The 25,042-nt window shown below is 43.7% G+C and overlaps 1 protein-coding gene across 2 annotated transcripts in view; it reads right to left on the minus strand.

The window, feature by feature from the left end:
- BNIP5 (BCL2 interacting protein 5) overlaps positions 1 to 23,456 on the minus strand; it is a 45,393-nt gene extending 21,937 nt beyond the window's left edge. The window contains exon 1 of one of the 2 annotated variants that reach the window (XM_024984064.2): positions 22,407 to 23,456. Coding sequence is in view for 1 of the 2 variants with exons in the window: in XM_015459779.3 (XP_015315265.1) it covers positions 326 to 357 (32 nt within the window). In the remaining variant the exon portion in view is untranslated. Of the gene's footprint in view, positions 1 to 325; positions 796 to 22,406 lie in introns of those variants that run through there. The other variant, XM_015459779.3, reaches the window with a different exon arrangement.
- Between the last annotated feature and the right edge of the window lie 1,586 nt (positions 23,457 to 25,042).

Here is a 25,042-nt window from a genome sequence, read left to right on the forward strand (position 1 = left end):
AAGCTGTCACTTGACCTCCACAACATCCAACAGGGAAATGAGCAGGAGAGGTATGTAATGCTGCCCCCATTCTACAGATGAAGAAACTGAGGCCCAGGGAAGTGAAGTTCCCTGCTCAGGACTGCTAAGCAAGAAAGCAGCAGGGCTGGGACTTGAGTTCAGAGCTTCTAAATCCAGGTGAGTCCCCAGCTCCTTGCATGACACCTGGCTGAAATCATGTCATTGAACTTTGTACTTTTCTAGAGATGAAGAGACCAGGAAGCTAGAAGCAGTGTTGGGACTGGACTCGGGGTTTACCCTCCTTTCAGGACCCCAAGATACCCACCTACTACTCCAGTCGTCTAAGGAGAGTATCATTCAGTCAGCTTCAGAGCATGGAAGTCGCTCCTGTCGCAGGACACTTGTGATCGGGAGCTCCCAATCAAGGGGCTTCGCGTCAGGTACTGCCCACGTCTGGGCACCACTCCCTGTCTGCTGAAAGGTGTATCCAATGAGGGGTAGTAGTTCCAGCTCTCCCAGGGAGATGATGCTGCCAGTTTCCAGGCTGTCTCAGAAGATGCTTTGGTCAGAACCTTATATATCATGCCACCCAGGGGGTGAGCTCATGGACAGCCAATCCCGGCCCCCGCCCCCGCCACCTGCCCATCCTATCCCAAGGGCTGCTTCCTGCTCCCCCAGAGATAGCAGGCTTACTGCAGCTACTCCGGAAAAAACAGTTTCGCTTGACAACTTCCTTATTACACCCAGGATGAAACCAATGTTCAGAAAAACAAACTTAGACCTGGCTGGAGGAAGCCCAGTACATAGAATGGAAAACAAGAAGTTCTTATGGGAAACACAAGTGGGGAGATGGGAGGAGGTAGATTCAGCATCTGCACACCCTCCTCTGTTCTCTCCAGAGAACATCGAGGAGGGGATGATAAAGAAAGAAAGGTCACTGAATGTAACATAAAATCCCTGACCTGGAGACAAAACATGGAAGGAGGAGTTGATGAGGAACGTGCTTTCCAAATCCTGCTACCCCTGGTAGGGTCACCGTGAGTCTTGACAGAACATTCTAAGAAGTCTTAATTAATAGTTTCATTTTCTGTAGTGCCTGAATGTTTTAATTTTTAAATTTTTTATTTTATTTTTAAATTATTTTATGCCTTGGCCATGCCTTGTGGCTTGTGGGATCTTAGTTCCCTGACCAGGGATTGAACCCAGGCCTCCACAGTGAAAGCAACAAGTCCTCACCACTGGACTCCCAGGGAATTCCCATGCTTGAATTTTTTTAAAAAAAGAACTTATACATGCTTGTAATCAGGAAAAACTAGTTTTATTCAAACGAAAGTAAAATGTGTCAGAAATCCTGTTTTGGTTAATTGACATGGGGAAGTGTTGCAAAGTAAATACTGAACCCATTGAGCTTTGGAATCACCCAGACCTGTAACCATCTGCCAGCTGTGTGACCTCTGGCAGGGGACACCACGTCTCTGAATTTATTTCTCACTCAGAACTGAATGACCACCTTTGAGGATGATTGCAGAGCCAAATGTGATACTTCTCATAAAGAAAAAAAAATATATTGAGCTGCAGTCCATGGGGTCTCAAAGAGTTGGACATGACTCTGGGTGATTGAACAACAACAAGTACTTTTCTAAGTCCCTTCTGTGTATTGAGTACCTAGTCCCTGGTAAGTACTTAACAAAGAGTCAATATTTTATTAGTGGAGCAGAGTTAATGCTTTATCCACTCCATCAGCAAAGAGGTTTTAGATCCAACTTTGCCTGGCTACTGGCTCAACACTGAATTTAGAGAATTTATTAGTCCAAGAACCAGCCCAGATTTCAAACAAGGGTTAAATTATATCCCATATTTTTATTTAACAAAGCTTTTTGTTAACCATGTTCCCCAGGTCCTGGGTGCATCATACATACTCTTCTTTATTCTGAAGACAGTGCCCCCTCCTGGCCCTCTTGCAGTCTTCCCTGGTGGCTCAGTTGGTAAAGAATCTGCCTACAATGCAGGAGACCTGGGTTTGATCCCTGGGTCGGGAAGATGCCCTTGGAGAAGGGCATGGCAACCCACTCCAGTATTCTTGCCTGGAGAATCCCATGGACAGACAGCCTGGTGGGCTACAGTCCATGGAGTGTACATGTAGCTGGGAAGAGACACAAACAAGAAAAAATATATATAAAAGCAGGTGTGAAGTAAGCCAGAAGGAAAAACACCAATACAGTATACTAACGCATATATATGGAATTTAGAAAGATGATAACAATAACCCTGTGTACGAGACAGCAAAAGTGACGCTGATGTACGGAACAGTCTTATGGACTCTGTGGGAGAGGGAGAGGGTGGGAAGATTTGGGAGAATGGCATTGAAACATGTAAAATATCATGTATGAAACGAGATGCCAGTCCAGGTTCAATGCACGATACTGGATGCTTGGGGCTAGTGCACTGGGACGACCCAGAGGGATGGTATGGGGAGGGAGGAGGGAGGAGGTTCAGGATGGGGAGCACATGTATACCTGTGATGGATTCATTTTGATATTTGGCAAAACTAATACAATTATGTAAGTTTAAAAATAAAATAAAATTAAAAAAAAAAAAAAAGCAGGTGGAAGAGAATGGGGAGAATGGGGAATTAGTGTTTCATGGGTACAAAGTATCAGTTTAGGAAGATGAAAAAGTTCTAGAGGTTGATGGTGCAGATGGTTGTACAACAATGTAAATTAATGCCACTGGGCTACAGACTTTAAAATAGTTACTATGGTCAATTTTATGTTCTGTATATTTTATCACAATTTTTGTTTTTGAAGGCAGATGGAAGCACAGGGCAGAGAGCCATCTGGGGTATGGTGCATGTACCTGCCCTTTGTTGGTTGTTTTTAGTCACTAAGTCGTGTCCGACTCTTTGAGGCCCTATGGACTGTAGCCTGCCAGGCTCCTCTATCTATGCGATTTCCCAGTCAAGAATACCGAAGTGGGTTGCCATGTCCTTCTTCAGGGGATCTTCCCAACCCAGAGATGGAATCCATGTCTCCTGAATTGGCAGGTGGATTTTTTTTTACTGTTGACCCACCAGGAAAGCTCAAAAGGCTGCAAGAGTCAACAAATAATTACAATGATTTTTGGTTTAACAAGTACATACAAACTATGCTGCCAAATTTTTTTAAAAAGAAAAAATTCACATTTCTTTAGCAGGTGAAGAATCTGATTCCAAAATTAGTGATTTCTAAATAAGGTGAGAAAAACAAAATAAATCCTTCCATCAAGCAAATTAGTATGTTTTGAGAAAGATAATCTTCTAAAATTTCAGCAAAATCAAGTAACAATAAATGTAAGTTTCAACTGACCTAACTGCTAGCCAAAGTCAGCATTTTAACAGTGACTGTACATATGACGCTGACAGAATAAATCTTCCTCTCGTTTATAAACTGAAAAGAAAGCCAATAATTTTAAACACCTATATTAGAACTAGGTGTACACTTGGTCTCATAAGAAGGACATTTAAATTACTACAGCACTTTAAAAAGTACGTCAATTTCTTCTCCCATCTGACCAGGCTTTTCAGAGCACAGTTTCTTTGTTAAAAATTCGTGCTTAACAAGTTAGAGTTTTGGTACCTGTGTGTGCCTGCTCAGTTGTGTCCTACTCTTTGCAACTCCATGGACTGCAGCCCACCAGGCTCCCCTGTCTGTGGAATTTTCAAGGCAAGAATACTATTTGCTATTTCAGTATACAGTTTTGTAAAATGTGCCACATCATTAGACTATTTTTACATTAATTGGACCCTAAATAAAGAACATCAATAATTAACCAGATTAATACACCTGATTGCCAACTTAATCTTAACTGTGGACTCTGTTACACATGTTTGCAATATAATGAAACCTGCTAATAATTTCCTAAAGCATACTTAGGTAAATATAGATAATTGCATAGCTGTTATTAAAATAAAGGATATTGCTCAAGCATCATAACCCAAAATAGTATGAACATGTTTTATGTGAACTGTTGACTGTATTTTTCAGGATTAAAGAGAAAGCAATAAGGAGAAAATGAGAGAAGCAATATCATTGAGCATTTCAAACTATCCTAAATTAAGGGTTCCTAACCCCAGACCTTTGTACCTGGAGCAGGTAAAATTATCTTTGTTGTCATGAAATTTAGCTTGTCCTTCAATTATTATTGTAGGCAACAAACCACATTTAACCACACTTCTGTGATTTAATCACTAACAGAAATCATGTATTTTCATGTTGCTTTACGACTGTTAGGCTCTTAGTATCTTGCTTATGTTCATTATGATGGCTTGTAAACTGCCTCTATCTCATGCATCATATGATAAAGAAGTAAATATATCATTCAACTTGTTAAATATTGTGTCTTCCCTGGTGGCTCAGACAGTAAAGAATCTGCCTGTAATGCAGGAGACCCTGGTTGGGAAGATCCCCTGGAGAAAGGAATGGCTACCCACTCCAGTATTCTTGCCCAGAGGGTTCCATGGACTGACGAGCCTGATGGACTACAGTCCGTGGGGTTGCAAAGTGTCGGATATGACTAACAACTATATTGTTGTAGCTATTTTTATACAATTGGCTTCCTTTGTAATCCTACTTATACTATACATTTTGAAACAGTATTCTGAGAATTCAGCCTGAGATCTCAACTAACTGCTAAGAGGTTCATGACACTAAAAAAGGAATCCTTGCTCTAAATACATCTTAGGTTAAGTTTATGGCAACAGTGACTAGACAAGTAGCTTAACTATCCAAAACAAAATTATCCCTAAGTAGAATTAGTTTGTAATGAACTAAATGAAAAATATCTTTTCCGTACTTTCAGGCTATCTATATTATATATCTAAATATAAGCTGATATTAACAGTCTTATGAAACCAACTCACTACACCAAATGAAATGAAATAGGACACAAGAAGGAATTATTCATTTTGTCAATTTCCAAACCAGATCCCCTCATAAAATCACAAAGCTACCCTAACAGTTATAGAAAATAACTCAAAACTTAAAAAAAAAAGTCCTTTGATGCCCATTTAAGAAAGCCGTGATAAAAGAGCAAAATGTACAGAAAAACACGTGCTGCGTTTAGGCCTTTGGTTCAGTTCTCACGGTCACTAATATTGTCCTCTACTCAGTCCTGGCTCTCAAGGCCGCTGGGACCTGGACTCAGTAACCGAACGTTTCTATCTCCTTTTTCCTTTCTGTGTGTATCTTCTACTCTTATCAACCTAGGAGCACACCAGGGTCATTTCCATCTCCATACCTCTGTTCTCTTAACTGTAGCAATATACGTTCCACTTGTCATTCAAGTTAGGGCTATGCAAACTTGGTCCTCACTGATCCCTCCCCTGGTCTGATAGGATCCTTGACCAACAACTGATTTAGCACTTAGTGCGTCAACTGTTTCACAACTCTTTCATGCACTGTCTTACTATGAACATTAACTCTGTTCGTGCACGCAAGCGTGTTCAGTTGCTTCAGTCGTGTCCGACTCTTTTCAGCCCTATGGACTGTAACCCGCCAGATTCCTCTGTCCGTGGCATTTTCCAGGCAAGAATACTGGAGCAGGTTGCCACGCCCTCCTCCAGGGGATCTTCCCTACCCAGGGATCCAAGCTGCATCTCCTGTGTCTCCTGCATTGCAGCTGAATTTTTTTTACCACTGAGCCACCAGAGAAGCCCCTAGCTCTCTGTTCACTATGGACAAAACCTATGTTCCTGGAAGGACATAACAGTCAACAGTTAACTGACTAATATGGGCAAAAGAATGTCTAAAACGCTACTAAACTAACACTCTGCACAAAAACACTAAATCGTGACAGTTAAGTCATCACTTCTTAAAAAAGCCTTGTTAAAACCTATAAGGAAACACAGCAGAGTTGCTAAGAGTCGCACTATCTATGCAACCTCACAAGTCACTTTTTTTCAACCTCGACTACCAGCTCGGGTGACTATTTCTGCATTATCTATTGAACATGTATATGTTAATATCTAATTTTAAACCTTTAATCCACTAGGTTCTCCACTGGAATTTTCATTTTTTTCCTGGTATAAACAAGTCTTACAAAGCACAGCTCAAGATCCACCTCTTCCATAAGTCCTTCCTTCCCCAGCTAAGAGTACGCTCTCCCTAGGACCTGGACATAAAGGGTCTCATCAGTTGTTACCGAGTATTTCCTTGCACCATTTAAATGAACAGATGAGCCATAATAACTAAACTGAGAGCTGAACCTACCGTGTGTGTGTGCTATGTTGCTTCAGTCATGTACAACTCTGTGTGACCCTATGGATGGTAGCCTGCCAGGCTCCTCTGTCCATGGGATTCTCCAGGCAAGAATATTGGAGTGGGTTGCCATCCCTCCTCTAGGGGATCTTCCCGACCCAGGGATCGAACCTGCGCCTCTTATGACTCCTGCATTGGTAGGCGTGTTCTTTACCACTAGTTCCACCTGGGAAGCCAAACCTACCCTATGACCCAGGAATTCCATCCACAGGGAAGTGCAATTCCATGTTCCCGCAGGAGGGAGAACCATCCTGGGGCCAAACTGGGCCTTTGGCACGTTCTCTATTCAGGAATAGGGGCACCCTGACCTTGTCCTCAGAGACCAAGCCTGGGAAGGGGGCCTGTGTAGATTCTGAGGGTGCCCGTGGCCAGGGTGGCTGCATGACATCTGAGGCTCAGTCCCAAAAGCAAACAAAAGGCCCCTTGGGCACCAAAAATTTCAAGACAAAGATGGCAGAGCATGAAACCAACTGCAGGCCCTTCTGAGTGTGGGACCTGTGCAACTGTACAGGTTGCATGGCTGAGAAGGGGCCACTGGTGGGGACAGTTCCCAACCAAGTACTATGAGGAAAGATGACAGAGGGAGAGAGAGGGGGAGGTTGAGAGAGAACTTCTTTAGCAATTTTTATTTAAGTATAACACACAGGAAAGTGCATGAATCCTGACTACACAGCTTGGTGAATTTTCAGGGCGTAAATTTGTGTAAGCAGCCCCTGGATGAAGCAGAACATCACCTGCACCCCAGAAGTGCCCCCTCCTGCTTCTCATGGGTACCACTATCCTGTGTCACATGGCGTGTGTTCTGTTACGTCTGGCTTTTTTCACTCTATTCCGTGTTTCTGTTTCTGAGGTGCAGCCATGCTGCTGTGTGTGGCTACAGCTGTAAACTCTCCAACTGGTGACACCAAGTCAGAGCGGACGCGGGCCAATCAGATGCAGCGCTGGTGGGAGTGGACAGTGACACAGCTACTTTGGAGAACTGAGTACTGCTGCTGCTGCTAAGTTGCTTTGGTTGTGTCCGACTCTTTGTGACCCCATAGACGGCAGCCCACCAGGCTCTCCCGTCCCTGGGATTCTCCAGGCAAGAACGCTGGAGTGGGTCCAATGAGTACTAATATCTAGTAAAGCTGACCCAGCACCTCCACTGTTTTGTCTTTTTAAATATTTTTCTTTCTTTTTTGGCTGTACCAGCTCTTAGTGGCAGCTTGTGAACTCTTAGTTGTGGTACCTGGGATCTAGGTCCCTGACCTTTGGGAGGGAACGTGCATTGGGAGCACAGAGTCTGGGACTCTGGGATGTCCACTCTTAGACACATACATGACAGAAATGCACGTGCTACCCCAAAACAACGTTTGTAAAACTGCCTTACATCAGCACTATTTGTTATAGCCAAAGACTCAGAAACTTGAAACTACCCAAATGCCCCAGAACAATGAGATGAGTAAATAAATAAATGGTAATATATTCACAAAACAGATATTTTTGCCCCCTGAGAGTCTGAATATTTGTTTATTTAGAAAGTCTATTTACCCTCTTGTGTGGCCTGGGTTTGCAACGTGGAGACACAGAAGATAAACTTCGTCTTGAGTGAAAATGCAGGTATTACATGCTAAGAGAGATGGATAGGACTGAGGGCCCCAGTCTCAGGAGCTATCAGGAGAGCAGCTCTAAGCAACATATTTGAGAAGAAGAATTTTCACAAGAGACACTCACACCTGTCTATGTTTGGAAACTCAGTTCCCACAAATCTGCCCCCAACCTGGCAAGAGAATTTGCGTTATGGAAATACTGTGCGTGTGCCTTTGGTGATTCCCAAGAGCAAAGAGCAAGTCCGCGAATGCACCTTCCTTCCCAGAGCCACACCCTCTGCCTGGAATCAACCAGGGCAAAGTCTAGCCCCGACTCTGTGTTTGGGCTCCAAGTTTCCTGGAGGGATGTCTTCTTTCTCCTCGATGAGAGGTCCCTGAGAGACTGTGACCTCACTCTTTCTCAAGCCAGGTAAGGACCAAGGACCAAAGTCCTGCAGTCAGAAGGTCTTAATCTTTTGGGGGATTTCCTGGCGGTCCAGTGATTAGGACTTGGCTGCCTGTTGTGGTAGCCTGGCCTGGGTTCGATTCATGATCAGGGGACTAAGATCCTGCAAGCTGCTCAGCATGACCAAAAAAAAAAAAAAAATATATATATATATATATATATATATATATATATATATATATATATTCTTTTGGTTCCTGTGCAAAATGACTGAATTTAGGTCTTGCACCTGAAGTGCTCAATGAATCTCAATCTCCATTTACACTTCCCTGTCCCAGTTACTTTTTCTCTCCCTTCAGTGGCTCCCAGAATCTCCCCTCCCTCAGCTGTTTCTAGGTCTCCACAGCAAGTAGCTGACTCAGGTGGTCATGATGATGACCTGGCTTTGACCTTTGCACTACAGCCCAGCTTCTCAGCCCCAGAGGGCATATTGAGAATAGTAAGAACAACAGCCATTTGTGAAATGTTCACCATCTGTCAGGCCCTGTAATAAGAGCTTTTACATGGATTATTTATTTTTACTCCATAATAACGTTTATAAAGTATATAGTGTTATTTTGCAGATATGCAAAGTGAATGCTCAAAATGATAAACGCTTAAGGGACACTGCTAAATGGCAGATTAAAATCAATCTGTCTCCAGAACATGCCATTAACCATGGCACTCCATTGTTCTTCTGAACCTCAATTTTCACAGCTGTACAATGGGAATTTAAACAAAAAAATTAATCAGTCACTCTAAGAAAGAAGTGGAAAATTTTATTCAAACCAAACTGAGGATTATAACCCGGGAACAGCTTCTTGCAGAACTCTGGGGACTGTTCCACCCGTTAGAGGTCAAAGCACAGTTATATACGTTTTTGAGACAGAAAAGGGAAAGTGTTAGTTGCTCAATCATGTCTGACTCTTTTGTGACCCCACAGCCCACCAGTCAGGAGCCCACCAGCTCCTCTGTCCATGGAATTCTCCAGTCAAGAATGCTGGAGTGGGTAGTTATTCCCTTCTCCGGGATATCTTCCTGACCCAGGGATCGAACCCAGGTCTCCTGCATTATAAGCAGATTCTTTACCATCTGAGCCAACACAGGTGTACATTAATAATGTACTATTGATGGGTGACACAAAACAAGTGGTAGGTCATGGGTCAGGGTGGCCCCTTATAAGATCAAAAAGGAAGGTTATCTTTTAAGGAGTTGTCTTGGTGTTAGGAGAATGTTGCTGTTTATGGTTGAGCAGGTGAAAGCATGTAACTCAGATTGGGACTTGAACCTATGGTCTTTTAACTGAGATCACACACTTGGTGTCAGGACTTAATGAAACTCGGGTTCTCAATGTCTCATGGCAGAAAGAATTCAATGAGACAGCTGCTGCTAAGTCACTTCAGTCGTGTCTGACTCTGTGCGACCCCATAGACGGCAGCCCACCAGGCTCCCCCATCCCTGGGATTCTCCAGGCAAGAACACTGGAGTGGGCTGCCATTTCCTTCTCCAATGCATGAAAGTGAAAAGTGAAAGTGAAGTCGCTCAAACGTATCCAACCCTCAGCGACCCCATGTACTGCAGCCCACCAGGCTCCTCCATCCATGGGATTTTCCAGGCAAGAGTACTGGAGTGGGGTGCTATTGCCTTCTCCATCAGTGAGACAGAGTGATAGGTAAAAGTGGATTTATTTAGACAGAAACACACTCCACAGACAGAGTGTGGACCATCCCAGAAAGGGGTATGGCATCAGAGTACGGGGTTGTCAGTTTTTATAGGGGTGGGTAACTTCACAGTATTCCAACTATATGGGGGAAGGGGTGAGAATTTCCAGAAGTTGGGCCACTGCCCACTTTTTGACCTTTATGGTCATCCTTGGCACTGTCGTGGTGCCTGTGGGCGTGCTACTTAGCTTGCTGATGTGTTACAGTGAGAGTATACTGAGGCTCAAGACCCAGTGGAAGTCAACTTGTGCACCTTCTTGGGCCTACTTGGTTCTGATCAGTTTATGTTGTGTTTTCTGGCTATGTCATTCTTTTAAAGGTTGTGCCCTGCCCCTGCCCTCCTGTTTCACAGGTATTTCTGCCAATGGGGAGGCTTGGTTGATGCACGATGCACAGTAGAGGGGAGAGAGGTGGCCAAAGGGCAGAGAAAAGTATTTGTGTTTAAATTTTCCTTGACTTGCCTTAGATTATGAATATTTATTTCATCTGGAATAAGTGATACTGACCTTTCAGAATCACTGGGAAACTTCGAGGAGGCAATTCACGTGTGCACTTAGCCCAGGGCACACAGCAGGCACGTGAGCACAGGCAATGTTAGATCTAGAGAAGCCCACAGAGGAGCCTGGCGGGCAAAGAGTCAGACAGGACTGAAGTGACTTAGCACGCACAAGCCTATCATGCAAATGACAATGCAAACATCTCCTTGTTCCTCCAACAACATGATCTGATCCCTCTGGCCATGGACATGCTGTTCTCTTTGCCCAGAATGTTCTTCTTGCCACCTGCCTTTATCCATCTTCACATGGCCAATTCCTTCTCACTTTGTAGGTCTCTGCTTGGATGGAACTAAAACACTTTAACCTCAGACAGGGACTTGACCCCATGTGCCAGGGCTTGAACCCAGCAAAAACCCAGTTTGAGACTCTAACCCAGATGGCTAGGACTCACACCCAGCCAAAACCCACGGTCTTCCAACTGAGATCACACACCTACCTTTAGGACCTAATGAAACTCAGGTGCTTGATGTCTCATTGCAGAAAGAATTCAGTGAGAGACAAAGTGATAGGTAGAAGTGGATTTATTCAGAGAGAAATACGCTCCCCGGAGTGTGGACCATCACAGAGGGTGAGTGCAGCCTCAAAATGTGGTGTGGTTAGATTTTATGGGCTGGGTAATTTCATAGGCTAATGAGCGGGAGGATTACTCCAACTATTTGGGGGAAGTGTTAGTCACTCAGTCATGTCTGGCTCTTTGTGACCCCATGGACTATAGCCTGCCCACTCTGTCCATGGAATTCTCCAGGCAAGAGTACTGGAGCGGGTTGCCATGCACCTCCCTCCCCACCCTATCCCTCTGGGTTGTCCTGTAGCACTGGCTTTGGGTGTCTTGCTTCATGCATTGAACTTGCACTGGTCATCTATTTTATATATTGTAATATACATGTTTCAACCTTATTCTTTCAAAGCATCCCACCCTCGCCTTCTCAGAGTCCAAAGTCTGTTCTTTACATCTGTGTCTCTTTTGCTGCCCTGCATGTAGTATTGTCATTACTGTCTTTCTAAATTCCATATATATTTATTAATATCCAGTATTTGTGTTTCTCTTTTTGACTTACTTCACTCTGTATAATAGGCTCCAGTTTCATCCACCTCATTAGAACTGACTCAAATGCATTTCTTTTTATAGCTGAGTAACATTCCATTGCGTATATGTACCACAACTTCCTTATCCATTCATCTGCTGATGGACATCTAGGTTGCTTCCATGTCCTAGCTATTGTAAATGGTGCTGCAATGAACATTGCAGTACATGTATCTCTTTCAATTCTGGTTTCCTCGGGATGTATGCCCAGTAGTGGGATTGCTGGGTCATATGGCAATTCTATTCCCAGTTTTTCAAGGAATCTCCACATTGTTCTCCATAGTGGCTGTACCAGTTTGCATTCCCACCAACAGTGTAAGAGGGTTCCCTTTTCTCCACAACTTCTCCAGGATTTATTGTTTGTAGACTTTTTGATGACAGCCATTCTAACTGGCATGAGATGATACCTCACTGTGGTTTTGATTTGCATTTCTCTAATAATGAGTGATGTTGAGCATCTTGTGAAATACTATTCTTAAAAACACTTTTTTCAACCATCTGAGAAATGTAACAACTACTCTCAAAGGTTCTCAGGCCATACAAAAACAGGTGACAAATGATAGTTTGCTGACCCTGTTAATACTGAGGGTCATATGCTTCGGGTTTTCCAAGCTACTCTCAGGGATGCAGCAGAATCACTTAGAGCAATGACACACACGTGCTAAGTTGCTTCAGTCTTGTCCAACTCTTTGCAACCCTATAGGCTGTAGCCTGCCAGGCTCCTCTGTCCAGGAGGTTACCCAGGCAAGAATACTGGAGTGGGGTGTCATTTCTTCCTCCAGGGGATCTTCCCAACCCAGGGATCAAATCTGCGGCTCCTGTGGCTCTTTCATTGGCAGGTGGGTTTTTTACCACTAGCGCCACCTGGGAAGCCCAGAGCAATAATGGTGCATTGAAAAGTGGGGCATAAGAAGATGATCCCAGAGAATTTGACTTTGGAGGCCAGTGGGATTTGATTACAGAACTTTCACAGGACTCGGGGAAACAGACTCTTGGAGGGCACAAACAAAACCTTGTGTGCACCAGGAACCAGGAGAAAGGAGCAGTGTCCTCACAAGAGAGTGAGCCAGATTTGCCTGTGAGTGTCCAGGAGTCTCCAGCAGAGGCGTGGGTCGACAGTGGCCTGCTGTGGGGTCAGGGGTACTGAATACAACAGTGTGGGCAGGCATAAATCCTTTTGAAGAAGGTTGCCATTACCCCACCACAGTTGGCCTCAGGCCTAACAACAGGGAGGGAACACAGCCTTGCCCATCAACAGAAAATTGGATTAAAGATTTATTGAACATGGGCCTGCCCATCAGAACAAGACCCAGATCCCCCCCAAAATTAGTCTCTCCTATCAGGAAGCTTCCACAAGCCTCTTATCCTTATCCATCAGAGGGAAGAGAGAATGAAAACCACAGTCACAAAAAACTAACCAATCTGATCACATGGACCACAGCCTTGTCTAACTCAATGAAACTATGAGCCATACCCTGTGGGGCCACCCAAGACAGACAGGTCATGGTGAGAGTTCTGACAAAACACGCTCCACTGGAGAAGGGAATGGCAAACCCCTTCAGTATTCTTGCCTCGAGAACCCCATGAACAATATGAAAAGGCAAAAAGATAGGACACTGAAAGATGAACTCCCCAGGTTGGTAGGTGCCCAATATGCACCAGAAAAAACTGGAGAAATAGAAATAACTCCAGAAAGAATGAAGAGACGGAGCCAAAGTGAAAACAACGCCCAGTTGTGGATGTGACATGATGGAAGTAAAGTCCAATGCTGTAAAGAACAGTATTGCATAGGAACCTGGAATGTCAGGTCCCTGAATCAGGGTAAATTGGAAGTGGTCAAACAGAAGATGGCAAGAGTGAACATCAACATTTTAGGAATCGGTGAACTAAAATGGACCGGAATGAGCGAATTTAATTCAGATGACCATTATATCTACTACTGTGGGCAAGAATCCCTTAGAAGAAATTAAGTAGCCCTCAAGGTCAACAAACGAGTCTAAAATGCAGTACTTGGGTGCAATCTCAAAAATGAAAGAATGATCTCTGTTCATTTCCAAGGGAAACCATTCATTATCACAGTAATCCAAGTCTATGCCCCAAACACTAATGCCAAAGAAGCTGAAGTTGAACAGTTCTATGATGACCTACAAGACCTTCTAGAACTAACCCCCAAAAGAGATGTCCTTTTCATCATAGGGGACTGGAATGCAAAAGTAGGAAGTCAAGAGATACCTGGAGTAACAGGCAAGTTTGGCCTTGGAGCACAAAATGAAGCAGGGCAAAGGCTAACAGAGTTTTACCAAGAGAACACACTGATCATAGCAAACACCCTCTTCCAGCAACACAAGAGACGACTTTACACATGGACATCACCAGGTGGTCAACACCGAAATCAGATGGATTATATTCTTTGCAGCCTAAGATGGAGAAGCTCTATACAGTCATCAAAAACCAGACCAGGAACTGACTGTGGCTCAGATCATGAACCACAAATTGCAAAATTTAGACTCAAATTGAAAAAAGTAGGGAAAACCACTAGACCATTCAGGTATGACCTAAATCAATCCCTTACGATTATACAGTGGAAGTGACAAATAGATTCAAGGGATTAGATCTGATAGAGCACCTGAAAAACTATGGACAGAAGTTTGAAATACTGTACAGGAGGCAGTGATCAAAACCATCCCCAAGAAAAAGAAATGCAAAAAGGCAGAATGGTTGTCTGAGGAGGCCTTACAAATAGCTGAGAAAAGAAGAGAAGCAAAAGGCAAAGGAGAAAGGGAAAGATATGTCCATCTGAACACAGAGCTCCAAAGAATAGCAAGGAGAGATAAGAAAGCTTTCCTCAGGGATCAGCACAAAGAAATAGAGAAAAACAATAGAATTGGAAAGACTAGAGATTTCTGCAAGAAAATTAGAGATACCAAAGGAAAATTTCATGCAAAGATGGGCACAATAAAGGACAGAAATGGTATGGACCTAACAAAAGCAGAATATATTAAGAAGAGGTGGCAAGAATACACAGAAGAACTATACAGAAAAGGTCTTAATGACCCAGATAACCACGATGGTGTGATCACACACCTAGAGCCAGACATCTTGGAATGCAAAGTCAAGTGGGCCTTAGGAAGCATTGCTATGAACAAAGTTAGTGGAAGTGATGGAATTACAGTTGAGCTATTTCAAATCCTAAAAGATGATACTGTGAAAGTGCTGCACTCAATATGCCAGCAAATTTAGAAAATTCAGCAGTGGCCACAGGACTGGAAAAGGTCAGTTTTCATTCCAATCCCAAAGAAAGGCAATGCCAAAGAATGTTCAAACTACCGCACAATTGTACTCATCTCACACGCTACCAAAGTAATGCTCAAAATTCTCCAACTAAGCTTCAACAGTATGTGAACCATGAACTTCCAGATGTTCAAGCTGGTTTTAGAAAAGGCAGAGGAACCAGAGATCAAATTTCCAACAGCCATTGGATCATAGAAAAAGCAAGCTGCTGCTGTTGCTAAGTCGCTTCAGTCGTGTCCAACTCTGTGCGACCCCATAGATGGCAGCCCAGCAGGTTTCCCCATCCCTGGGATTCTCTAGGCAAGAATACTGGAGTGGGGTGCCATTGCCTTCTCCAGAAAAAGCAAGAGAGTTCCAGAAAAACATCTACTTTTGCTTTATTGACTATGCCAAAGCTTTTGACCGTGTGGATCACAACAAATTGTGGAAAATTCTGAAAGAGATGGGAATACCAGACCACCTTATCTGCCTCCTGAGAAATCTGTATGCAGGTCAAAAAGCAACAGTTAGAGCCAGACATGGAATGATAGACTGGTTCCAAATTGAGAAAGGAGTACGTCAAGGCTGTATATTGTCACCCTGCTTATTTAACTTACATGCAGAGTACATCATGAGAAATGCTGGGCTTGAGGAAGCACAAGCTGGACTCAAGATTGCCGGGAGGAATATCAGTAACCTCAGATAAGCATATGATACCACCCTAATGGCAGAAAGTGAAGAGGAACTAAAGAGCCTCTTGATGAAAGTGAAAGAGGAGAGTGAAAAAGTTGGCTTAAAGCTCAACATTCAGAAAACTTCCATACTCTGCAGGCAGATAGGGAATATATGGACTGGTACAGCCATTCTGGACAACAATCAGGCCGTGTTAGTGAAAACTGATGTCTACTTTCCAGGGACTAGCAATTCCACTCCTAGCCATTCTCACAAAGCTGTTTAAGGGCACATACACAAGCTGTGAAAACAAGAGAAGTGAAAAGCAAAGGAGAAAAGGAAAGATATACCCATTTGAATGCAGAGTTCCAAAGAATAGCAAGGAGAGATAAGAAAGCCTTCCTCAGCAATCAGTGCAAATAAATAGAGGAAAACAACAGAATGGGAAAGACTAGAGATTTCTGCAAGAAAATTAGAGATACTGAGGGAACACTTCATGCAAAGATGGGCTCAATAAAGGACGGAAATGGTATGGACCTGACAGAAGCAGAAGATATTATGAAGAGGTGGCAAGAATACACAGAAGAACTGTACAAAAAAGATCTTCATGACCCAGTTAATCACGATGGTGGGCTCACTCACCTAGAGCCAGACACCCTGGAATGCAAAGTCAAGTGGGCCTTAGAAAGCATCACTACAAACAAAGCTAGTGGAGGTGATGGAATTCCAGTTGAGCTATTTCAAATCCTGAAAGATGATGCTGTGAAAGTGCTGCACTCAATATGCCAGCAAATTTGGAAAACTCAGCAGTGGCCACAGGACTGGAAAAGGTCAGTTTTCATTCCAATCCCAAAGAAAGGCAATGCCAAAGAATGCTCAAACTACTACACAATTGTACTCATCTCACAGGCTACCAAAGTAATGCTCAAAATTCTCCAAGCCAGGCTTCAGCAATATGTGAACCGTGAACTTCCAGTTGTTCCAGCTGGTTTTAGAAAAGGCAGAGGAACCAGAGACCAAATTGCCAACATCCACTGGATCATCAAAAAAGCAAGAGAATTCCAGAAAAACATCTATTTCTGCTTTATTGACTATGCCAAAGCCTTTGACTGTGTGGATCACAATAAACTGTAGAAAATTCTGAAAGAGATGGGAATACCAGACCACCTGATCTGCCTCTTGAGAAACCTGTATGCAGGTCAGGAAGCAACAATTAGAACTGGACATGGAACAACAGACTGGTTCCAAATAGGAAAAGGAGTACGTCAAGGCTGTATATTGTCACCCTGCTTATTTAACTTATATGCAGAGTACGTCATAAGAAATGCCAGGCTGGATGAAGCACAAGCTGGAATCAAGATTGCTGGGAGAAATGTCAATAACCTCAGATATGCAGATGACACCACCCTTATGGCAGAAAGTGAAGAGGAACTAAAGAGCCTCTTGATGAAAGTGAAAGAGGAAAGTGAAAAAGTCAGCTTAAAGCTCAACATTCAGAAAACCAAGATCATGGCATCCGGTCCCATCACTTCATGGGAAATAGATGGGGAAACAGTGTCAGACTTTATTTTTCTGGGCTCCAAAACCACTGCAGATGGTGATTGCAGCCATGAAATTATAAGACGCTTACTCCTTTGAAGGAAAGTTATGACCAACCTAGACTGCATATTAAAAAGCAGAGCCAACAAAGGTCCGTCTAGTCAAGGCTATGGTTTTTCCAGTGGTCACGTATGGATGTGAGAGTTGGACTATAAAGCGCTGCAGAATTGATGCTTTTGAACTGTGGTGTTGGAGAAGACTCTTGAGAGTCCCTTGGATAGCAAGGAGATCCAACCAGTCCATCCTAAAGGAGATCAGTCCTTAGGTGTTCATTGGAAGGACTAATGCTGAAGCTGAAACTGTAATACTTTGGCCACCTGATGTGAAGATCTGACTCATTTGAAAAGACCCTGATGCTGGGAAAGATTAAGGGCAGGAGAAAAAGGGGATGACAGGGGATGAGATGACTGGATGGCACCACGGAGTCAATGGACATGAATTTGAGCAAGCTCCAGGAATTGGTGATGGACAGGGAGGCCTGGCGTGCTGCAGTTCATGGGGTCGCAAAGAGTCAGACACGACTGAGCAACTGAATTGAACTGAACTGAACTGAGCTGAAACAAGGATATCCATGGCAGCAGCATTTGTGGTAGCAGGGAGTTGAAAGATCCTGGGAGAAGGACAGATAAGAGGTAGTGGATGGACACCCTGGAGAATTATTTACACATTAGAAGCAACCGACAGAAATGTGGAAGTATCCTAGAGATGCAGTGTTTACCAGGGGGAAAAAAGTGAAAAAGAGAATGCTGCTAAGTCACTTCAGTCGTGTCCGACTCTGTGCGACCCCATAGACGGCAGCCCACCAGGCTCCCCCGTCCCTGGGATTCTCCAGGCAAGAACACTGGAGTGGGTTGCCATTTCCTTCTCCAATGCATGAAAGTGAAAAGTGAAAGTGAAGTCGCTCAGTCGTGTCTGACTCCTAGCGACCGCCTGGACTGCAGCCTTCCAGGCTCCTCCGTCCATGGGATTTGCCAGGCAAGAGTACTGGAGTAGGGTGCCATTGCCTTCTCCAGAAAAAGAGAATGAGATGTACCAAATAACATTATGTAAATTAAAAATACAAATTGGAAAGACAACAATGCCAGTTTTGTAAGAACACATGCAAAAAGATACACATTCAGCAGTAAGCAGGATTCCTCAGGGGGAGAAAGACATATATGGCATAAACACATACAGGCATCCCCAAAGAGAGTACAGAAGGGATTGTCTTCCCAGGATCCAGAGCCATCCCCAAAGATAACCACATAAATGAAAGACAGTTCTCTTGAGGGCTGGCAAAAGGATTCAAGCTGCAAATGCAGTGGAATCCACATCTCTATCTAGCCATACCTAGCCACAAATGGGGTGCAACAGACATTTCTGTCTGGCCATATTTGGGGATCCCCAACCTGATGAATGCCAAGCCAAGTTCTCAGGACACAAAATGAAACAAACAAGAAGGTAACAGCTAGCTCAGGAGAGAAAATTCAATAACCAATGTATCTGGATTCCAAAAGGAAGGGACAACATGAAATTCTATTTTCTTCTCTTTCTTAGGATAGACAGATTCAGGAATGTTGACTCTAAACGAATTCTGACCCTTCACTTGGTCTCTGCCAGTTTTCCTAGGATCCAGTGTGTAGGCTCCAAAGTGAGTGGGGTTTAAAATATAGTGTAATTCTGGTCTTTACCAAAATTTGGCAAGGTTTTCCATTACTTTTGTTTGTTTGTTTTCTTGGCCATGCCACATGGCATATGGGCTCTTAGTTCCCCGACCAGAGACCGAACTTATGCCCCTTGAATTGGATGCTCAGAGTTTTAACCATTACTCTTAAATTTAGTTTCCCCTTGGCTATTTAAGGGAATAATTGGTAGCAGTTTACCAGAAAACCCCTCAGAATCCTGTCAAATCTGGGACAGACACATGTGGGGGCCATTCTTTGAGGGTGGATATGAGGATAACTAATTCTGTGGATTTTTGTTTACAGTCCTGTAGTCTCTTCAGAGTGGAAAGGCAATTCAGAGGAGAATTGGTAGAATGAGTACCCAAGTCAAGGAGGACAGAGGGCAGCAGTAGGCGTTACATCAGTCTTCATAGTCTTTTGTTATAGGTACTTATATCTTTAATTTTTATTAGCCTATATCTTTAATTTTTATTAGCCTTTCACAATGAAGTTTTCAGTGAAGTTTTCAAATTTTGGAATTTTGAAGTTTTTGGAGGCGTCTGCATACCAACTATAATATGTATCCATCCTATTTGGTTTGGGAACGCTTGCCTTCAAGCACATCTCTTAAATGAATGATCTTGTCTAATTGGAACAGTCTTCATAATGGACAGAATAATTCTAGGTTGTCATCAGTAAGATTAGTCCATTCACATGTGGAGACACTGTAATTTTTAAACATAAAACTGGCTGGGGTTCCTAAAGAGGAGCCAACCTTAAAGCCTTTAGATGACTAGGATCCCATTTTTGGAGTTTTTCTCCAAGAGCAAGCACACAAAGTCCTAGATAGCCAAAGGGATATGCTTAGGGCTGGGGCTTGAGTTTTGTTCACAGTGTGACTTTCATGGGATACTTCTTTTTTCTGGCGGACAGCCTTTGCCCTCTTTGTCCAACCTGTGCCCTGGTGTCCCTTGTTACATGGAATTTTCTTGTGAGTGGTAAGTGGCCTATCGGGAAATCTGCTCACTTGTGACCACTTTATTCTTACACAGGAAACTTGTGCCTTGAGGATGGTTGTCTCTCATACACAAGTGGCGAGCAGTCTGGCAGCATTTAGGGGTTCAATCTGTGTCTGCCAATTTTACTTTTTGGTTTGCTCTCAGGAAAATCCAAGTGTATTCTAATTCAAAAACTAAAAGATCACTCACTGGAAGGACAATCTGTCCTTATCCAAATCCTAAATAGATTTGGAGAGTGTGACCTAAGGGAGGGAGCTTGAAATCCAAGAGCAGACTCATCAAGCCGGAAGAGGCGACTCTAAGAAGCACTGATCACAAGGGCTCAGCACAGGTACCTTGCTCACTGATGAGAGTCACTATCCCTCCTGAGGTGCTCTTCCTTGGATCCCACTTCTGACACCATTCAATGTCAACCTAAATAAGGAGGTAAACTGAGGCAATCTCAAATTACCAGAAATTTTAGATTTGAGAGTAGCAGAGGAATTGCAATTTGGGAAATGCATGCTGTAGCCTGAATTAATTGATGGTTTGGGAAGGAGTCTATTTATGGGCAAGGAGTGCAAAGATAGGGAAGTCCAACCAGAGACCAAACAGTAAGCTTATTGGCTTGAGAACGGGGAAAGATTCTTGACAAATGTTCACTGGTAAGATGTCTCAGTCTCCTGTAAATCAGACCTTTAATGGAAATCAATTTCTCTTTTCTTTTTTAAAACAACATTTAAGTTCAGACAGGATCTTTCCTTGGGGCACATTGACCCTCTAGTTGTAGTGTGGCCTCAGCAGTTGCCATGTGGGCTTAATTGCTCCACAGCATGTGAGAACTTAGCTCCCCAAACCAGGATCAAACCTGAGTCCTCTGCAATGCAAGGTGGATTCTTAACCACTGGACCACCAGGGAAGTCCCAGTCTCTCTGTTCTGAAGTTGTTATTCTGAGGGCACATGTGTGAGATTCTCCATTTCATATTTTCATTCATTTTATATTGAAATCCTTTCTAGATATGGATGATACAGATATAGATATAGGAAGGCAATATTGTTATTACTTGTAAAAATATTATACAGCCAGAAAATTGGAACCTACTAAAAACTCAGAATAACACAAAAGAGTCTGTGTGCCAAATAAATGTACACACAAAAAAGTCGTTTTTCTATTTACTGTTACTTTTCTATTTACTGTATTTCTATATAACCAATTAGAAGATATGATAGCAGAAAATATCCTAGCCACGACAGCAATTTTTAAATATTCTAGTTACCCTAAAGAAGAAATGCATGAGATCCATGAATGATATAAAAGACATGAGAAAATTTAGAAACATCCATGAAAAAAATGTCAACTCTGTTAATTCATAATCCATCATATATCCAGTTAAAATTCAAAAGAAATTTACACAGAATTTTAAAACTGACAAAAATTCCCCTAGCTCTATATCACTGGAAAATTAGCAAGTGAGTTTACAAATTTTTGGAAAAGAAAAATAATTAAGATGAGGAGGGCATGTTTTCTCTGCTAGATAGTAAGTGTATTACAAACAAAGAAGTAAATCAGGATGCATCCAGAAGAATTAATGGGCAAATCAATCAAGGAAAAAAATAAGCTCTGAAGCCATACAAAATAACATACAAATTTATTGAGAAAGAAAGCTCACAAACCAAAAAGAAGAGGGGATTGATGATGCAGTAAATGATGTTGGAGAAACTGGCCGGAAATCAGAGGAGGATCGTTTTGGATCTACACTGTAGTTTAAAATATTTTCCAGACGCATTAAAGCATTACATATAATAATTCCACTTAAAAAAGCAAACAAAAGAACTTTAAAAAAAAGGTAGATAAATAAATTTGGATAAAAGACTTTGTAGGAACAGAAATAATAACCAGACGTTAGCTGCGCGGGGCGCACTTGGCGGCCGCAGCCGAGGCTTCCCTCGGGAAGAGACGCCAGACGCGGCCGCGCTCAGACCCCGCCGCCCACACCGCGGTCTCGCGACCAGACGCTGAGGCGGCAGCGATTCCAGCCTCCGGACCCCGAGCACGCTCTTGGCTGCTTCCAGCCGCTCCCTTCTTCCTTTCCTAACCGCAGGCCCCGCTCGGTGCCGGACGACGCCGAGGGCTGCCAGCTTGGGTAGAGAGGAGCCCTGCCCTCAGCCTCGCCCGCCGCCGGGCCTGCAGGGGCCGCGGGAGCTCGGCGCCCGCCCTTCCGCGAGCCTCTCCGTCGGCGCGCGGGAGCGGCGGCGGCAGCCCCGCCGGCTCCCTCCCGCCCGCGGGTGGAGACTTCCGGACGCCGCTGAGGAGATTCCAGCCGGCGTTCGCGGGGGCGCAGAGCAGTGAGTGCGCGGCTTCCCGCGCCCGCTCCTCCCCCAGCCGCCGCCCGCGTTCACCCACCCCTTTCGGCCGCCGGTTTCTCATCGCCACGACCGCCAGCGGGTTTCGACCTCGCGTCCCTGGCTCCGCCGGCTCCTTTCCCGCCACCCGGCCCTCTCCCCGCCCAGCCCCCGCCGCCTGAGCGTCCCTGCGGGGCACTGGACTCACTCACCCCCGCTCCCTGCTCGAACCCCAGCCAGCTCCTGGCTCTTATCCCGGCTGGTCAGCTCCATGAGGCCCACCCGGGAAGCCCCGCTCCGGATCCGGCCTCTTCGTCCTTCAGGGAGGGTGCGGTCTGGGCTCTGCTTTCCCCAGAGCCTTGGCCCCCAGAAGTGCGAATCTTGTGGAAGGAGGGAAGTGGAGGTCCTGGGCGCTACTTGGGTTGTTTCCCCCTGGATGGGGAGCTGGTGTGGGTTATGGAGGATGTGGCTTCCCTTGTAGCTCAGTCGGTAAAGAATCTGCCTGCAATGCAGAGTCGGACACGACTTGGCGACTAAAACCACCAACCATGGAGGATGTGTATTTGGATTGGAGGCGACTTGAGGATGGTGTGGTTGGGGAGTGAGGGAGCCGTGGGGGCGGTGGCGATTTTTACCCCTTGGGTTAGGCTGTGGCCTGTTGGAAAACCTCCTTTCCTTCTCTTGACTTGCATCCTTGACAGTTCTTTTGGCAACGTTGATGCTTTTCCTAATCTGTGCCAGATGCAATTTTAAAAAATGTTTATTTTTATTTTACTTACTTGGCTGCGCTGCGTCTTAGTTGTGGTAGGGGATGTGGGATCTAGTTCCCTGACCAGGGATTAAACCAGGTTCGCTGCATTGACCACAGGGGAAGTCGTGATGCAGTGTAATTCGTCGGCCTACTTGGAATTTTTCACACCTTTCCTTTCCTTTTTCTGGTCTCAACACGAAGCAGTGTCTGATTCTCCTCAGAGTGGTGCAAACAAGAATTACTGGGGAAGTGTTAATTATTCCATTTCTTCTTGAGTATTTTCCAATTATATATTTAAGATTTCTGTGAGAGAAGACTTTAGAATAAGGGACATCTTTGTTTTGTAGGATTTCTTTTGGGGTTAGGAGTAATACAGAAGGAATAGATTCGTCATCTAGTTATCTCAATTAGATTTAAGTATGTACTGCCTTATGTAATTCCTTCCAGTTAGACCTGGGAAATAATTTTTCTCCTTTCATACATAATCTTTTCTCCCTGCCCCCTTACTAGGTGTCCTCTGCTTTTTTTTCCTGAAGTAAATATAAACTTGTTTCATTCTGTTTTTAATTTTTTTTTTATTATCAAAGTGTGATAAATTTACAGGAGACCTGGAAAACACACAACAAGTAAACTTGTTTCTTGAAGGAAATAATGTAGTTAGACCTATGAGGTTGATCCTTGTCCAGGCATTTTATGACAATTTCAGGACAGTGCCATACGTAAAATATAGTCTATTAGTCATTAAATAGGGATCTAAAATACTGTGCACTTACTGCCTGTTTTGATGCAGAGCTATTTAGTTTGTATGAAAAATCCATTGATCTCTGTCCTAGAAAGATTTTAGGATGAATAGAGGTCATAAGTATCTGTGCATCTCCTTTGAATTTCTTGAGTTGTATTTTAGTATTTATTTATTGGCTGTGCTGGGTCTTAGTTGCTGCACAAGGGACCTTCCATTTTCATTGTCGCATGCAGGATCTTCAATTGTGGCGTGCGAACTCTCGGTTGTGGCATGTGGGATCTAGTCCCCTGACCAGGGGTCAAACTGGGGCCCCCTCCATTGGGAGTCCAGAGTCTTAGCCAGTGGACCACCAGGGAAGTCCCTTTTGAGTTATATTTTAATTCACATTGCAGAGTTTTATGGCTTATCATTTAATTTAAGTCTTTTACTAACTTCCCTTCCTTCCACCATAATTCCTGAAGCCATCTTATATATGTTTTTTAAAAGTATACTTGGTTTTGTTTAAAACAGTTTTAGATTTACAAAAAAATTAAGATCATGCAGATACCCCCACCCAGTATCCCCCGTGATTAACATCTTACATTGGTATGGTACAGTTGTTACAATGAATGAACCAATCTTGATACATCATTAACTAAAGTCTGTAGCCTATTCAGATTTCCTTCTTTTTTTTTTTTTTCCTGTTTCAGTATTCCATTCAGGATATTTTTTACTCTTCTTTTTAAAAAAATTTATTTATTTGGCTGCACAAGGTCTTAGCTGTGGTATTCGTGGTCCCTAGTTGTGGCTTGTGGGATATAGTTTCCTAACCAGGGATGGAACCTGGGCCTCCTGCACTAGGAGCATGGAGTCTTAACCACTGGATGACCAAGGAAGTCCCTCCATTTAGGATGCCACGTTACATTTGGTTGTCCTATCTCCTTAGGCACCTGTTAATTTTATTTTTTTTTAATATTGTGTTTACAAACTTTTAAACTCTGTGGAACTGTGAGGTTAATTATCTTAAGAGGCTACTATATTGCTGAGTAATGCCATTCATAGCTTTGACAGTGAAAGATTGATCTCTGTCTCCACTGGCAGTGTCTATATGCTGGGAGCCAGCGTGAGGAACTCCACCCGTGACAAAGGTCATGAGGAAGGAGGCTCGGCATGCGCGCAGATCGAGCCTCAAGAGTCCCCCTGGCAATTCTCGAGCATCTACCCCCAAAACCAGAGTCTGCCTACTTTACTACTTTGTGCTCTCACCTATACCTCTGACTTTATGGGGGGCTGTCCCCCACCACCTCTCTCTGAAAAAGAGTTAACTTACAGCTCCAGTTAATAAAGTTCCTGGGCGTGACAAGAGTGTTTCAACC

Source organism: Bos taurus, chromosome 23 (genome assembly GCF_002263795.3).
Source record: "Bos taurus isolate L1 Dominette 01449 registration number 42190680 breed Hereford chromosome 23, ARS-UCD2.0, whole genome shotgun sequence".
Taxonomy (NCBI): domain Eukaryota; kingdom Metazoa; phylum Chordata; class Mammalia; order Artiodactyla; family Bovidae; genus Bos; species Bos taurus.